This window comes from Schistocerca nitens, chromosome 3 (assembly GCF_023898315.1).
Source record: "Schistocerca nitens isolate TAMUIC-IGC-003100 chromosome 3, iqSchNite1.1, whole genome shotgun sequence".
NCBI lineage: Eukaryota > Metazoa > Arthropoda > Insecta > Orthoptera > Acrididae > Schistocerca > Schistocerca nitens.
In genome coordinates this window covers 514034351-514051104 of record NC_064616.1, presented here as the reverse complement: position 1 = coordinate 514051104, position 16754 = coordinate 514034351, and the positions used below count along the sequence as shown (strand labels likewise).

The following is a 16754-nucleotide window of genomic DNA, read 5'->3' as shown; positions in this document are numbered from 1 at the left end:
AATTGTTATTGTTCGTTTCTCAGCTGTATTTTTGTGATTGTGGTTATTATATTCCATACGCTATGGTCGAGTGCTTTTTGGACTCACTGTAGCTGCGGTCCAGAATTCGACTGAATGGTCGAGTTTCGTTCCCAGTGGGGTATCCGTTCGCTGGGGACAAAGAAATATACTGGCCCTGCAACAAACTTGTGACGTCAAACCAGTCGGCTTGTGCACCACACTTCACGAACCCTCGACTCCGTACAGAGCCCACAGGAGATCAATATTTAATTGAAAAGGTTCCCAGTAAAGGTCTCAATTTCGTCGTGTGCTATCGAGGCCTTGCATGCATTTGAATAAGCTGTCAAGAATTATTAAACTCGTCTGAAACAGATAGTCGCTCTTCGCCGGAGACGATTGCTGGCACTCGTAAGACCTGCGGTGTCACGTGGTGTGACGTATGTGCCACGGCCTGTCCTCCTCGTGGGCCTCGACGTTCGATGAGTGAGGTCACGCTCGTTACTGCGCATACTGGTCTCCGCCACGCTACACGCTTCTACTGAAAGCTCATGCCCCATAATCACGCTCATTTATCAGTACTTAAGGACTCAGTGAGATTCTTGGTGCTTACATTCGACGAAAGACGTACTTGGCTGCCACATGTGAAAGAACATAAAACAAGATTGCCGAAACCATTGCACATACTAAAATCTTTAAATGGAAGGAAATAGGGAGCCGACAGAAATTTTTTGCTTCATTTTTATTGAAGTTTCGTTCAGTCCCCTCCTTTATTACAACCACACTATGTTCGGATCTGCATAATATTCATAAGTAAAATATTAGATACCTTTCATCTTGAGGGTATAATATTAGAGCGTGAATGCATGAGAGATCCAACAGCAGAGAGATAATATTGGATCGCAGCCAAGAATTATCTAATAGACTTAGACGTAGCATGCATCAAGTTTTTGTGAAATGACTGTAGTAGGTCTCCATCCTTATTATTGGAAAAGCCTTGGGTTTTTATGTAACAGAGAACATTAAGTCCTGTAACCAAAATCATATTTTAAAGCTGGGATTTTTAATTTACGATGTTTTACGAAAGTATCTTAACTTAAAGTTTCATATACTGACACATTTAAATAGGACAACGGTCTTGTCTTCACAACAATATTCCATGATAGTGTACTCAAGATTCGTCTTCTGTATGAATTTACAGTGTTTGTTGGTGAACGTCATACAACTTTGAAGACACTCGATTAAATGCAGCCTGATCGAGATTTGAAATTTCTCGTCTGCTCCTATTCTCTACTGTACAGTCGATTCAGCGCTTGTACGCAGCCGAAAAATTATTAAAAATAACAAGGACACCGTTGGCAAGCTACATTAGCAACAGTAGCCAGTACCGTTCTGCTATGTACCTGGCCATGTGCGACTAGAAGGGAACGATGTTAAGTGGTGAAGAGGCTTGTGGGGAACTGGCCATGGTGCACTGTGCCACCTCCTTGCACGTAGTTGAGCCAAAGAGTCTGATATCAATGGGAAATCACTTGCATGTGCATGAGTGACAATACGCTTCGATTTTTGAAACTCACAGTAAGACCAAGAGCTTCCAGCACTCATTTGAAAGGACGAGACTTGTGGCCCGCATCTCGTGGTCGTGCGGTAGCGTTCTCGCTTCCCACGCCCGGGTTCCCGGGTTCGATTCCCGGCGGGGTCAGGGATTTTCTCTGCCTCGTGATGGCTGGGTGTTGTGTGCTGTCCTTAGGTTAGTTAGGTTTAAGTAGTTCTAAGTTCTAGGGGACTTATGACCACAGCAGTTGAGTCCCATAGTGCTCAGAGCCATTTGAACCATTTTGAACGAGACTTGTTTTCCTGCACTTCCGCATCGGCCACAACTAATTAACACACGACCTTCTGCTCCGGTTCGAGGATTCACCTGTGTGCGATTCTTTCTTCTTATTTCACCTATAAAAAAACTAAATTCGGCGATCAGGCCCTGAAGACAAGGCGATGTCGACTATTGTAAGGCTAGCTTTTAGTATAAATGGGAACTTCAACACCATTCTGAAAATGATACGAGGTTTGTTGTATATATTTAAATTTTTGTTTACTGCCAGATCCCTCACGCAAAACAGAAGCTAAGAGATTGTAACGTATTTCACAACGACTGGCTCAACCTCTATGTTGTCACAACCAGATAGGTGAACATTTCCTTTCTGACAGAGAGATAGCGTTGATATCAAAAATTTGTTTTTGTTTCGTTGGTAATTAACGAAATGTTGCAAGTCAAGTGTAAATTTGATCTGGTGAATGGTGTTGTTTACAAGGCTTTCCAAGAGGTCGGATTCGTGTGTTAAGTTGAAAAAAAAAAAAGTGGACTACTATGCTTCCATAAAATTGTTCTGAACTCTATCACCAAGGAAAAATCATCAGACGTTAGTGAACGTTTATAACAAGTCTGCTCCTTCAGTTTCAACTATTCGAAAATAACTGGATGAATTCAAAAGTGTCCATACGACTCTGGAATATGACAGAGCCGAAGGACTGCTCTCCCTAGTACTGCAACTACAGTGGAAACCATTTGTTTCCGCAAAACCTATTTTTATTTAACAATTATTATTATTAGTGGAGATGCCAATTTCAACTACACTGTCATTTAAAAGTGAACCATACCTTCCACGAGTATATTGGCAAGCATGTACACTCCTGGAAATGGAAAAAAGAACACATTGACACCGGTGTGTCAGACACACCATACTTGCTCCGGACACTGCGAGAGGGCTGTACAAGCAATGATCACACGCACGGCACAGCGGACACACCAGGAACCGCGGTGTTGGCCGTCGAATGGCGCTAGCTGCGCAGCATTTGTGCACCGCCGCCGTCAGTGTCAGCCAGTTTGCCGTGGCATACGGAGCTCCATCGCAGTCTTTAACACTGGTAGCATGCCGCGACAGCGTGGACGTGAACCGTATGTGCAGTTGACGGACTTTGAGCGAGGGCGTATAGTGGGCATGCGGGAGGCCGGGTGGACGTACCGCCGAATTGCTCAACACGTGGGGCGTGAGGTCTCCACAGTACATCGATGTTGTCGCCAGTGGTCGGCGGAAGGTGCACGTGCCCGTCGACCTGGGACCGGACCGCAGCGACGCACGGATGCACGCCAAGACCGTAGGATCCTACGCAGTGCCGTAGGGGACCGCACCGCCACTTCCCAGCAAATTAGGGACACTGTTGCTCGTGGGGTATCGGCGAGGACCATTCGCAACCGTCTCCATGAAGCTGGGCTACGGTCCCGCACACCGTTAGGCCGTCTTCCGCTCACGCCCCAACATCGTGCAGCCCGCCTCCAGTGGTGTCGCGACAGGCGTGAATGGAGGGACGAATGGAGACGTGTCGTCTTCAGCGATGAGAGTCGCTTCTGCCTTGGTGCCAATGATGGTCGTATGCGTGTTTGGCGCCGTGCAGGTGACCGCCACAATCAGGACTGCATACGACCGAGGCACACAGGGTCAACACCCGGCATCATGGTGTGGGGAGCGATCTCCTACACTGGCCGTACACCACTGGTGATCGTCGAGGGGACACTGAATAGTGCACGGTACATCCAAACCGTCATCGAACCCATCGTTCTACCATCCCTAGACCGGCAAGGGAACTTGCTGTTCCAACAGGACAATGCACGTCCGCATGTATCCCGTGCCACCCAACGTGCTCTAGAAGGTGTAAGTCAACTACCCTGGCCAGCAAGATCTCCGGATCTGTCCCCCATTGAGCATGTTTGGGACTGGATGAAGCGTCGTCTCACGCGGTCTGCACGTCCAGCACGAACGCTGGCCCAACTGAGGCGCCAGGTGGAAATGGCATGGCAAGCCGTTCCACAGGACTACATCCAGCATCTCTACGATCGTCTCCATGGGAGAATAGCAGCCTGCATTGCTGCGAAAGGTGGATATACACTGTACTAGTGCCGACATTGTGCATGCTCTGTTGCCTGTGTCTATGTGCCTGTGGTTCTGTCAGTGTGATCATGCGATGTATCTGACCCCAGGAATGTGTCAATAAAGTTTCCCCTTCCTGGGACAATGAATTCACGGTGTTCTTATTTCAATTTCCAGGAGTGTAATTTTATTAGGGAGTACGCAATACTGGCCAAACATTTAAAAAATTTGAACTCCACATTAGAAAGTACGCCAGAGTTCCACAAGGTCAGCCAAGACAGAGTCCCACGATAACTACATAAAACAGAGTACATTCGAAGCCCACAGACATGGCAACGTAAACAAAGAGAGAATTCATACCAAAAAGAAGATATCGATTGTGAACACAGTGTAGTATAGACATTCGGAAATTAAAGGTTTATGAAATATATGACGAAAGTTTAAGAGGTCTGAAAGCAAAAAAGAAACAAGGCTACTCACACTGTCAGTAAATAGTTCTCGTGGCTTGCAAATGAGAGACGGCTTTTCGTTCTTGGACTGTGCGACACTTTTGATCACAAATCTATCATGTCAATCGTAGTGGACGAGCAGTTTACAACAGGCCTGTTCTTGTGCTCGGCCGGAAAATTTATGACAGAAACAAAATAAGACTGATGCTGCAAACCTGTGTACTTACCAAATATATTCAGATAGTGGCACCTACTTTCAAAGCAGGGCTGATATGAGTCCACACGCGTTCACGTGTAGCTTTTCGTGAGGCTGTGCAGGATCACCACCGTTTTTGCCTTCGAGCAGACGGTAAGCGGCACATCCACTGCCACTGAATTAATAGATTTTGATGAAAATTGTTACACCTTAAGAATACAGCCCACCGTCGAAAAACAGATTGCTTTTCCAATGGGAAATTAAGTCACCCTCCGAATTCCAGGTGTTGTCACAGCTACATCGATGTGTGAGTGGAAAAAATTTTGAGTCAAACGAACAGATTATAGCTGCTGTAAACTGGGTATATTTAAGGAATCTACAAATTTTTAAAAAATTTGAACAAAGTGCACTAACAAGAAAAGGCGGTGATGAGCTTGATGTCTACATTTACACATAAGCACCGTAAGGCAGTGCACGGTACGTGGCGAAGGGTACTTCGCACAGATGACACCGACTTAGTGTCCTCTTCCATTTGCGTACTGAACGATAAAAATATAGCTTTTTGCAAGCCTCGGTACGCGCCCTTATCTCTCTGATATTGTTGTCACTGCTCTACGTGAGATATATCATGGGGGCAGTACGACTGTCTCATTTCTTCCAAAGATTCCCATTTAAGTTCCCTAATTATCTTTGTTACACTTACATATGAGCCGTACTGATCGATCAAGATCCGAGCAGATCATCTCTCAATTCGCTTGGTGTGTGCTGTAATGCCTAAGAACTTCCAGCACTGGAACGTTACTGTACAACAGACCACACTAGCGCCTTGTACGATACATCCTTGGCAACTACATGGCACTTTTCCGGAATCGCTCCAGGAGTTCTAAATGTTCCACTTGCCTCCTGATTTTACGTGGTCGTCCCATTCCATAATGTTTCGTAGTGCTACCATCGAATATTTAAACGATGTGACATGCTCTAAAAGTTTGCCACTGAACTTGTAATGGGGTCTCTTACACTGTCTTATACTTAACCACGTTAATAGAGAACTTCAGTTCACTGCGCCAGGTTAAGTTTTGTCCATATCGTCCTGCAGTTCCTTAGGATCATCCAGCGACGATACTTTCCAGTAGGCAACAGCATCGTCAGCGAACAATCCGATGACGTTGGTGCTAGTCCAATCAGGTAAATCGTTTATCACTGTTGAGAATAGTAGAAGTCCTTTCACACTGCTAGGAGCACAACCGATATTAATTCAATTTCTACTGAAAATTTTCCCTGCAGTATAGCGTAATGGGTTGTATTATGTAAAGCTTCTTAGATATAGTAACATATTTTTGAAGATAATCCGTTGGTTATCAGCTGATAATATGATACAGTGTCGAACGAATTTCGAAAATCTAGGAAGACAGACTGAACATGATTACCTGCGTCAGCCTTGCGTCATCTGCATGTATTCTGCAAGACGTCGTGTGCGAAATAAACCAGGTGCTCTTCAAACGGCTGCTTTTCCCGAACTCCTGCTGGTTCTTTCAGAGTACTTTCTTTCCTTCCAGGAACGTCGTAATTTCCGAGCTCATAATATACTCTAGAATTCTGCTACGGATGTCAACGATATTGTGTTGTATATCTGCTCACCGCATCTTTGATGCTTTATAAAAAGTGGAGTGATTTGCGAATCTTTGCAGTCACGCGAGACACTTCGCTGCGCGAGAGTTTCTCAAGTTCGGAAAGGGACTAATTCCGCATATTATTCCGTGTGAAATGTAACAGGATATTCGTGAAGCCAAGAAGCCTTGGTTGCTTTATTTTCCATTCCTGCAAGGTTTTGGAAATAAAATCACATGGTTACCGCTTAATTACCCCGTGAATTTTTCCATAGTTTCGGAGAATCAGCAACTGAAACAAACAATTGAAATTAACTGGAACGCAGCCGTACAAGACTTTTGGTCAGATATAAGGGGTGATCAAAAAGTTTCTGTCGGCAAGGGATTAGTGTGGCATCCGTGTCCTTTCAACGTGTGTGCGGTCAGTACGGAAATGTGAGCTATGCGTCCAAACAGGACCAATGTGCTGTCATTCTTTTCTTGGCTGCTGAAGGACAAACACCGGTAGACATCCATCGGATAATGCAGAATGTGTACGGGGCAGCATGTGTACCGGAAACCACTGTTGTGGACTGGTAAGCAACAAAGGCTGCTGCTGCTTCACGTTAACGCACGTCCCCATATCGTAAATATCATAACACAGAAGTTACGCCAACTTAAGTGGGAGACGAGGTATCATGTATCAACATAACACTACGGGCGTCTTAAAGTTGGCAACAGAATTGCAAGTTTCTCTCAGACACCGACAGCAGTCGTGTGAGATCCGGCGGACCCAATGGAGTACGCCCACTAGTCACACCTCCAGCGGCTCCGTACCATGAGCGCCCTCTGCCGCTGCACTATAAGATGCTCAGTGACAGTCACACAGCCCAATAACACTCTGGGCTATTTCGCTATGTGACGTTTCGCAAACGCCGCCTAGTTGTGCTCTAACACCATCATTTGTGCTTAGTTCGTGGAACCTCATCCTTGGTGCTATTGCATTGGCTGGATTCTGTTTCTTGCTGCATTATTTGTAATAAGTCGTCGTTTGCTTGGAAATAAATCTTCTGTCTACTATGTTATCTTGTTCGATAATTATTTCTGTTCCTGTCCAACTTTTCTAGGGCGACAGTTGCCACACCACTCTATAACCAACTTCTCCTTACCATCTGTAGGGAGTCGCACACAACTGTAGACACTCAAGCACCCATCCTACAGTCTTTGTCTCTCCTCATGCGAGTTTAATGTCTGCGGTCCCTGAAAAAGGGCCATGAAGGGTTGATAACGTACAGCAGGTAGTTACAAATTTCTTCAGGTTACAGGACACAGTATTTTACCAAATAGGTTTCTTCAACCGAGTGCGTCGGTGAAACAATTCCCTCAATGCTCACGGCGATTTTGCTTCACTGTAACGCCTCCGAACGGAAACTTATTGACCGCCCCTTATTCTACGTCTGCTACTACTTTGTACAATGCGTCATTAATTTTTTAAGCTACATTCGTTGTTATTTCCATTAAAGGCATCAGTATAATGGAGTATCAATGTAACTGCTTCATATTGCTACAGAATGTAAAAGTTGAAGAGCTAGATCAACTCTGAACCATCATAAGAAATAGAAAGTTCAAAAACGAAACCATTATAATGTAGCGAATTAGACACCAACACCAAACTCGCTACAAACACCGCTAAAAGCATCACCACTGCCAACACCTCCACCGCGAATGATTTATACCACAAGGGATAAATAATATTTAAGCCTACTAGGGACGACCGTCACCTCTCGGCAACTGTGGAGACGGCTGCCCTTTACAGCTTTCTCCACTACCGACACTACATCTAGCTAAATCGAAGGTTTGGCAGTCAGTGCGACGTGAAGAATCTAGGAAGCGGAGGCGTGCCGACTCGTGGACTCACCTCGCAGCGGTGGACCGGCACCTGGCGTGGAACCTGAGGGGCGCCACGGGCGCGCTCATTTCTCCCGCGTGCCGCTCTCGCATCGCGAACGTCCTGCCGCGCTCATCTGCAAAACAACCACCACAGCTGATGCTTACGCTCAACCTCACCAGCGTCACAGTCACCCACCAGCCCTCCATTACGGTTTCCTGCGCTTCTGCAGTCCTGTCAAAGCGTATATACCGATTCAGTGGTACAAACCCTAAAGCCCCTGGCGTTGGTGGGATGTACTGAAACACAGAGGCGTGGATCTTCCTCTGTACTCGGCATAGTGCGCCAAGTGCGTATCTGTGAAGATTATTTGCCCAACGTAGTGCTGCGTGTTTCATTATAGTTCAGTGGGCGGATACTTTTCCATATTGAAGAAAAACCGCAGCAGCTGTTGTAAATCCTCAATTAACGGCATTTATCAATCCTTTAATTAAAGATTTGCAGTATCTGCAGCGATTTTTATTCAAAAAGTTGTTTGTTTCGTTAAGGATCATTAAGGAAATGACAAAAAGTTCCAGAACATTTACATCAACACTTGTGCTCCCCAAACCACCTTAACGGTGTTTGGTGCAGAGCGCTTTCGGTACCACAACTGCGTGCTTCTTCGCTTTTCCATTCACGAATACAATGAAGGAAAAACGGCTGTCAAACCTCCATGCGAGCTCTAATTTCTCTAATTTTGTCGTCGCGGTCATTTCGTGAGAGGTACATGGGACGAAATAACATGTTGTCCGAGTCTTCTTGGAACGTACACACACCCATTTTCAACAGTAGTCTTCTCAGTGATGCACAGCGCCTCCCTTGTAGCGTTTGCAACTGGAGATTGTTTAGCATCTCCGTAATGCTCTCTCCCTTAGTAAAAGATCCCCTGACAAAATGTGGCACTCTTCGTTGAATCCTCTCTGTCTCTTCCATTAATTCAACCAGGTAGGAACCGCAGGCCCACCTGCGCAGTTGAATTACGGTCTGCTCTTGGCAGCAGCGAGGTGTGGACATCTCGTCAGCGCCCCGTCAGTCGAGCTATGTGTAGGCTGTCGTTTACTTCTGAGCAGTTGTGGGTTGTTAGGTATACGTTCTAAATACGGCGCAATCCTATAGATAGGCCACGATCAAAACCACTTCTCAACAGGATAATGCCAGACAGCGCTCATATGAGACTGAACGATTCCTATGAGACCACCTATGTCTGAATCCCCTGGAAATCGTTGGCATCCACTTCTCAATTATGGCCAGTGTCATTACGTCAAGAAGACAAATGCCGAAGTGTGCACAACCGTGGTGAACAAATTCGCAAACTCACTTAAGTTCAAACAATCCAATGGTCACACTGTGGTTGTTACAGTGGACCAGGCGGACCTGGGCTTGCACACCCTTAGAGTCTTTGAACTCCTTTTTGAGATGGCAGCCGATGTCATGACTGCAACCTTCTGACTGTACGGAAACGTGATCAGCCATGTGGCTGAGAAATGGCAGACGTTTGAGACTTACAAGGTGTACAATGGTGTTTGCGCAATAAAAATCGAACCGACAAAATACGTACCATCCTACCTGCTGATTGGCACTTGCTGTACGTACTATAGTGATGTAGGACGGCCAACTGTGCACATATTCTGGCTGCAGCCAGGAAGGCCACGTCAGGTCGGTGTCTATTCAACGCCGACTAATACAAACGCCGATCGGAAAATCGGCGCCATCGGCTGCGGCAACGATCTTCCCCCTCACCTACATCAAAGCAGCGGCAACAAGCCTCATGAACAAAGAAACCACCGATTACCTAGGGGTGCTGACGGCCTGCGAATCCAACGAGGTCACGACCCAGATCACGCCGCCACCTCAATCGAAGACAACCCTGCAACACCCCCAACTGAAGTTAATGGGTGAACCTCAAGAAAATTTCGACGTCAATGCGGTGCCGACCACGGCGTTCCGTACTGATGGAACAACAGCGACCGATCAACACCGATACTCCGACACGGAAACTCATGTTCGTGAGCAATGATCACATCGCAAACGTAAAAGGTGACGGCGCGCGGCATCCAACTATTGCCTCTTCCTCACGATGGAACAGGAAATCGACGACTTTGCGAAGGGCATGGAGGACATGCCCACCCTAAGGGCGGGTCTACCTAACATCTTCCACGTTCAAGAGACATTAGCTGTGTAATAGAGGAGGTCGGGAAAACTGGCTACGTGAATCTCTTGTGGGAGAGTGATGTCGATGTGCGCGGCATGAAGCTTGTCTTGTAGCATGGAGAATATGGCACGTACTGAAAGTGTTCAGGTTGATTTTTGCCAGCCTTCTCTCTGCCTCAAGTGGTGTCGACATGGACAACGAAAGAATGTGATATCGTCGCCAAAACGCCGCTGACTCACTGCCACTTATTTGGTCACTGGAGCGGTAAGGGCACACTGGGTGTCACTCCTATCTTCTTCCTTCTCTTGTGACTGAGCGTCACATTCAACGTCGTCTGCGTCTATGCACGTTTCAGAAGTGATAGTATAGATCAAAACAAGAAAAAATGTCTAGTAAACATGGGCTCTAAGATGCATGCCTTAAGAGCTATGGGCACTTGTCCAGTAGAAGAGATTTGTTTCACATTAGTGAAGATGAACAAGTGATCATACCTCTCAACGTATGCACTTTAGAGCCCTTGTAGAAGAGATGTGATTCACAGTGGCGAAGATCAACAATCGCTCAGAGCTCTCAAGGTACGCATTTAAGAGTCCATGTTTACTAGACATTTTTCTTGTATTGGTTCATACTACCACCTGTTGTCTACCCAACATTCTCGGTAATAACAATACCGATTCTTGCATTTCACTATCAGCGGCATCAGAACGATTTTCGCCTATATCTTCGATCCCGTCGTTTCTGGTCCACGGCCTCTTTACCTCAACTTTATAAGTTTACCCTTCTCCATCATACCTGAAAGTTGGTAACATCGTGTAGCGGACGTTAGCCGCACGGTCCAAAGGCACCTTATCACGGTCCGCGCGGCTCCCCCCGTCGGAGATTCGAGTTCTCTCTCGAGCATAGGTGTGTGTGTTGTCCTTAGCGTAAGTTGGTTGAAGTAAGCTTAGGGGCTGATGTCCTCAGCAGTTTGGTCCCATAAGACCTTACCACAAATTTGGTAACATCGTCACCGAATCACCCTGCATGCTTGCCGTATGTAGCATGAGACTTTTCAGACCCATACGGCGTAATAACATAAAGAAACTACTAAAATATCAGGCATAAGTAATAACTTAATGAGGGAAAACTTACGGTTTACTGATCGACGTAAGGGAAATCGCAGCGCCTGTACGACGATGACAGTGGCAGAGAGTGACATGATTCGACATAGAGTCAGCTTAGTCGCCTTGCCTTGCTGGCTCACCTAGAAATGTAACGTTTTGGATGCGTTCGACAAGCATTTATGCCATGTGAGGATTTGCGTTATTCTTCTGGATTATAGGATTCTGGACAGCTCTACGACATGAAGAGTCATACATTCGCTCCCGTTCCTAAACATATTACTGCACCGTCACTGTTTCAGCTGTGGTCTGTGTCCGGATGACACCTGCATTCGACCTTAAACGCCACTGATAACATTTAAAAAATATGCTATTTCAAGGTACCGCAGCATTTAAGACCTGTCCTCAGAATGTTATAAAAATGTCGAGCTGTGGCACGTCGATGGTTGAAAGTCTTATAATGTCATAAAGTACATAGTAGGTAGGTTGATTAGTTTTAGGTTTACGGCGCTCAACATTATGGATATTAGCACCCATCCTTTGAAGTGCAAAGGTATGGACAGAAATATAAAAATTTCTAAATGTTTTACCCAATCAATGGCACTGTGCAGCTTCACAGATAATGCGAAAGTGAAAACTTTGTTTGCTGGCCTTTGTGGCCGAGCGGTTCTAGGCGCTTCAGTCGGAACCGCGCTGCTGCTGTGGTAGCAGGTTCGAGTCCTGCCTCGGGCGTGGATGTGTGTGAAGTCCTTAGGTTAGTTAGGTTTAAGTAGTTCTAAGTCTAGGGGACTGATAACCTCAGATGTTAAGGCCCACAGTGCTTAGAGCCATTTGAATCATTTTGAAAACTTCGTGTGCTCCCTACGATATATACTCTTCGCGGAAAGTTCATAATAAAATTACTGCTAAAAGTTTCTCTTAGACATTTTAAACGCACTTGAATCCACAGTTTTCTTCTAAATCTTCATCGCAAGTCTTCGACAGTTGCTAATAATATTAATATATTATTGTATGTTCATTTTCATGATTTATATTCTGTGTGGCTACTCGCCACACGTAGGCAACAACTTCTGCAGGAGAATGCTCAGGCTGTAGATCACTTTGGCACGGACAATCTTTGTATTGTGACATCGTTACTGAGCGAGTTAACGCAGTGGCAGCACACCGTATTCGTATTCGGGAGGACCACGGTTCAAATCCCCGTCCAGCCATCCAGATTAAGGTTTCTTGTAATTTTCCTAAATTACTTACGGAAATGAGGCAAATATACTTACAAATTGTTATAAAGGGCCTCCGAAGGAAGTACTATCAGCATATTGCAACGTGGTATAATGTGGAATGCTCTAAGATATCTTACAGTGAAAAGAAAAACTTTAATAGAGTAATTCGTATGAAAAGCCACGGTTACGTAATACTTTCCAGTACAGTCGCCGCAGCAGATTATCTTTTCTACACCTCCAATTCCTGTTCTGTTTCGACCTGAAAGTTTCCAAGAATCCATAAATGTGAGGTTAATTATTTGGAATTTTGCTAACATCCATAATTAAACTGTTCATAGGCCTGAATCAAATATTTACCTCAGTTTGAAAGATGCTGTAGTTTATAAATTCCTCAGCGTGATCTAAACATCAAGCTGCTGCAGAAAATTGTTGGTTTAAATTTTCATACTAGTCTAAATTACTTTTGCTTATATTATTGCTTCACAGTTTAACGTATGTGCTACGCGTTTCTGTATGTGAAAAGTGCTACTAAAAGTGTTGTTGAATGATATCACAGTCCTAGGGTTCCTATATTCTGGAAACTGTTTTGATCTGTGGTTGATTAATTTTCGTTAAAGAATATTTTGTTTATTAAGGTAGTCAGTTAGTAAACGTTATACTTTGGAACGTTTTATTGCTTTGTTAATGCTTCACAGAAGCGAATTTTATAGAAGCTGTGAGTCACTGAGGTTTTTGCCATCATCTCCGCCAATTCCAAGTCTAAGGATTTACATATTATTTCTGAGTTCTGAACGCAAAGAAAAAACCGATATTGGCAAGTACTCTCAAATTATTACTTCGAGGTGGACTGGCGAACGTTTTTGTGTAGTCAGTTGCATATTATTCTCATTGCTTAATAAACCTAGGTTCGAATCTCGTTTACAGCCTTATTCCCAATTTTTATACAATGCAATGTTTTGAAACGAAGTTAACAGTTCGATAGATTTGATCCTTTAGACACACGAACACATTCAAGTAATCCTTGAAAAGGGATGAGACTTATTAATTTTCATTTAATAAAAGGAGTGTCATAGGCTACTTTGGAAAGGAAATGGTCGATTTCCGGTCCTAATCTGAGCTTTTTCTCCACGTCTAATGAGAATGTCGTCGACGGAATGTATACTCTAATCTTCCTTCTTTCTATTATAACTTCTGAGCATTGAACATTTACTTTCGTGTTTTGCATGTTGAAAGCTCGCGTGTCATGCGAGGATCGGCGATGGAACAACGAGATGGGAGACACAGTTCTGGGAGGCGTCGTGAGGTATTACTGACATCGGTACTTTCAATCGCGTCTCAAATGCTGCCACCTCTCCTTACAGTGTAGTCAGAATGGCCAGCGTGGCGATCAGTTCGCCGAACTTCACAGCATGCATCAATGAGGTAACTCTCCTATGTAGTATCACATATCGGTGTCTCAAAGTTGACAATGGAACTGCAGATTTCTGTTAGACGCCGATAGCAGTCACGTGAGGACCCGGCAGTCATGGGGGCCCATTGGGCATCCAGTGGCTCTTCTGTACTACGATCTCCCTCTGTCATCACGATACAGGACGGCTGGCGGCAGTCACACACTCATACCCACTTGGAGCCACTTCGGTACGTGATGCTTTGTGACGCTACACAGACGCCGCCAGGTTACGGCTCTAACTCCAGCGTTCGTGCGTAAGTACAGAGAGCCACGTCCTTGTTGCTGTTGTCTTAGTTGGACTCTATTTCTCGCTGCATTATTTGTGATGAGTCTTTGTACGCTACGAGAAATACAAGCTAAGTAAATCTCCTGTTTACTATGTAAACGTCTTTCCAAATCATTTCTGCTCTTTCCAAGTCCAAAGTCTTGTTTTTATGTGAATAATAAGAAATAATGATGCTGTCAATAAACTCGAATAAAAAGAATGCTATTTATGGAAAGGAAGTTATTAGAGAGAAAATATCAAATCAACTGGAGGATGTCGGGAGGAGGCAGCGATGTCCTTGTCGGGGGAATAACCCGGTTTTCGCTGAAGTGTTGTAGTCACTGAAAACTGAATCAAGCTTGCTGCATACGATTTGAGGCAGATTCCTCCCAACTATGAGTCCAGTGTTTTAACCATTTCACTGAGAGCCTGCAGGGAACATGGAGCCCAACAGTGTCTGGGTCCAGAAATTTTTGTATGTCTTCTAGTACCAAGGGCGTATTATCCTGTGCGTCTCATAACGAAAAAAATTTCAACCAAGACAAGTGTCCGTACACAAAGATTTATATTTTAAAGCGATACTGTGACTTACTACATCATAGTTCTCAGCCACAGTTATCCGAAAGAGTGAATGCTGACCTCTGGAAAGTCGGTATTCGATTACATCTCCGTAATTTACTTTACATACGATCTTTTTGAAATAAATGAAAATTAGAATTACATGTTTTGAGCGATCAATTTTCTTTATTTTTAACGGTTAATGGGATCATTCATCTAAAAAATTACTAAAAATTTATTCACAGTTGCGAATATGATCCACCTTCGGCTCTACATTGGAATGACAACAACGAAAATTTGTACCGGACGGTCACTCGACCCGGATTTCCCACTTCACGCGAGTGGTCGCCTTAAACGGTTCAACCACCCGAGCACGAATCACGGCCAGACCCAAATTTCCGAATATCGTCGTCCATGTGTCACAACCTGCACTTGTACGTTACGTATTTTCCCGTCCAGGAAGGATATACTGTATTTATTGACAGTCGAGAGCCTAATATTGGCGAATAAATACGAAATAGCAGTGCCTGTGTTACTATGTATAAAACAGAACTCAATGTGAGGGATTTGTCGCAGCAGTTTATTTAGAACAACTTGGCTCATGCTTAAGCGTAATACTCCGAAACCTCCTATGATCACCTCGCTCTCTAATGACCTCAGTATCATCGAAGCGTTAATATTAGCATAAAATTCAACAACAGCAGCTACAGCACTTGTTACGGTCCATTCTTAAAAAAACTTTTACAGTATTTGGGAAAAGCCTCGAGACGGAACACCACCTCAGCTGCTGGAGGGTGGGGAACCACTCGGACGTTGTCTGCTCAAAGGAGACATTCCGGCACTGCATTGAAGTTTCTTGGACGTCTGTAGCCCTTACCACACTACCATGAAGTAAGAAACCGATCACAATCAGTGAAGCGCTCTAGGTGTGCTAACCGATCGAAGACACTGCGAAAACGTTAGGTAGAGATACGGGAATCGCTTGAAGAAAAGCGAAGTTCGTGTCGTTAAGTGTTCACAGATAAATTCTGAGATTCACTGTTTCAGACAGACTGAGAAACAGATAGTCTGAACACATCCTATACTTCATATTAGTGCTACAAGACAGGATGAGGGAGATAAAGATGCTTGCAGAGGAATAAAGAGTCAGTATTCTCTCCACGACATCGATCAAAACACAGAGGGCCAATAATAGTTTGAACAGCCCTCCACAATGTACTCCACAGAGCCGGCTCGAATGAGGTTGCAAATGTGGGAGAAATTTGAGGGACCGCCTGTATATTTCTGTATTACAATACACAAATGTTGTCACTGCCTTTAAAAATTATTTAAAACGGACAAAACATAGGGAGCGAAAAATAGGCCTTTAACTACAACGCTTTGAATTTGGAGACACAGCGCCTTTCTCGTCAACAAAGGTCCCAAAATTCAGTGAAAATTTCTAATGGCCGTTTCGTGAGCAGCACTTACCTGGAATGATCAGAACCTCGTGTAAGGCCTGTTCTCGCTAACGTCTGATGGAAAAATACAGCAGCAAAATCTTCCTGTTCTGCTATCCGCTTTGCCAGTTTGCAGCAGCATCCTACTGGTACTGTCGCTGTACCACGTCACCCACGTCCGGAATAACAATGACTCACACTGGCGCATTAGAAACTTGCAAAAATAAAGTATGCCGAGAAAGCAAAACAAAGAGCTTTCGTAGCCTTGCATTAGCTGTATCGAGAAATGCAAAGCGTCTTCCCTCTCCCAAGGACTCGGTTCGATTAAGTAAAACACGAAAGCAATGGCCGTGACATTCAGCTTTCGCCTGTTGTGTCCACTGACCCACACCGCACCTGCTCTTGCACCACTCGTCTCTGCTACTGACTGTTCCTTCGCGCTCCACTTCTGTGAACGAAACCTAACGGTAATCTCAGTATATGGCT

At 44.7% G+C, this 16754-nt stretch overlaps 1 protein-coding gene across 3 annotated transcripts in view; it reads right to left on the bottom strand.

Moving 5' to 3' along the window:
- LOC126248434 (carbohydrate sulfotransferase 5-like) overlaps nt 1-16754 on the bottom strand; it is a 335138-nt gene that overhangs the window by 165214 nt on the left and 153170 nt on the right. The window contains exon 1 of one of the 3 annotated variants that reach the window (XM_049949411.1): nt 16300-16427. The exons of 1 other annotated variant lie outside the window; for it this stretch is intronic. Coding sequence is in view for 1 of the 2 variants with exons in the window: in XM_049949408.1 (XP_049805365.1) it covers nt 8073-8155 (83 nt within the window). In the remaining variant the exon portion in view is untranslated. Of the gene's footprint in view, nt 1-8072; nt 8176-16299; nt 16428-16754 lie in introns of those variants that run through there. One more of the 3 variants, XM_049949408.1, reaches the window with a different exon arrangement.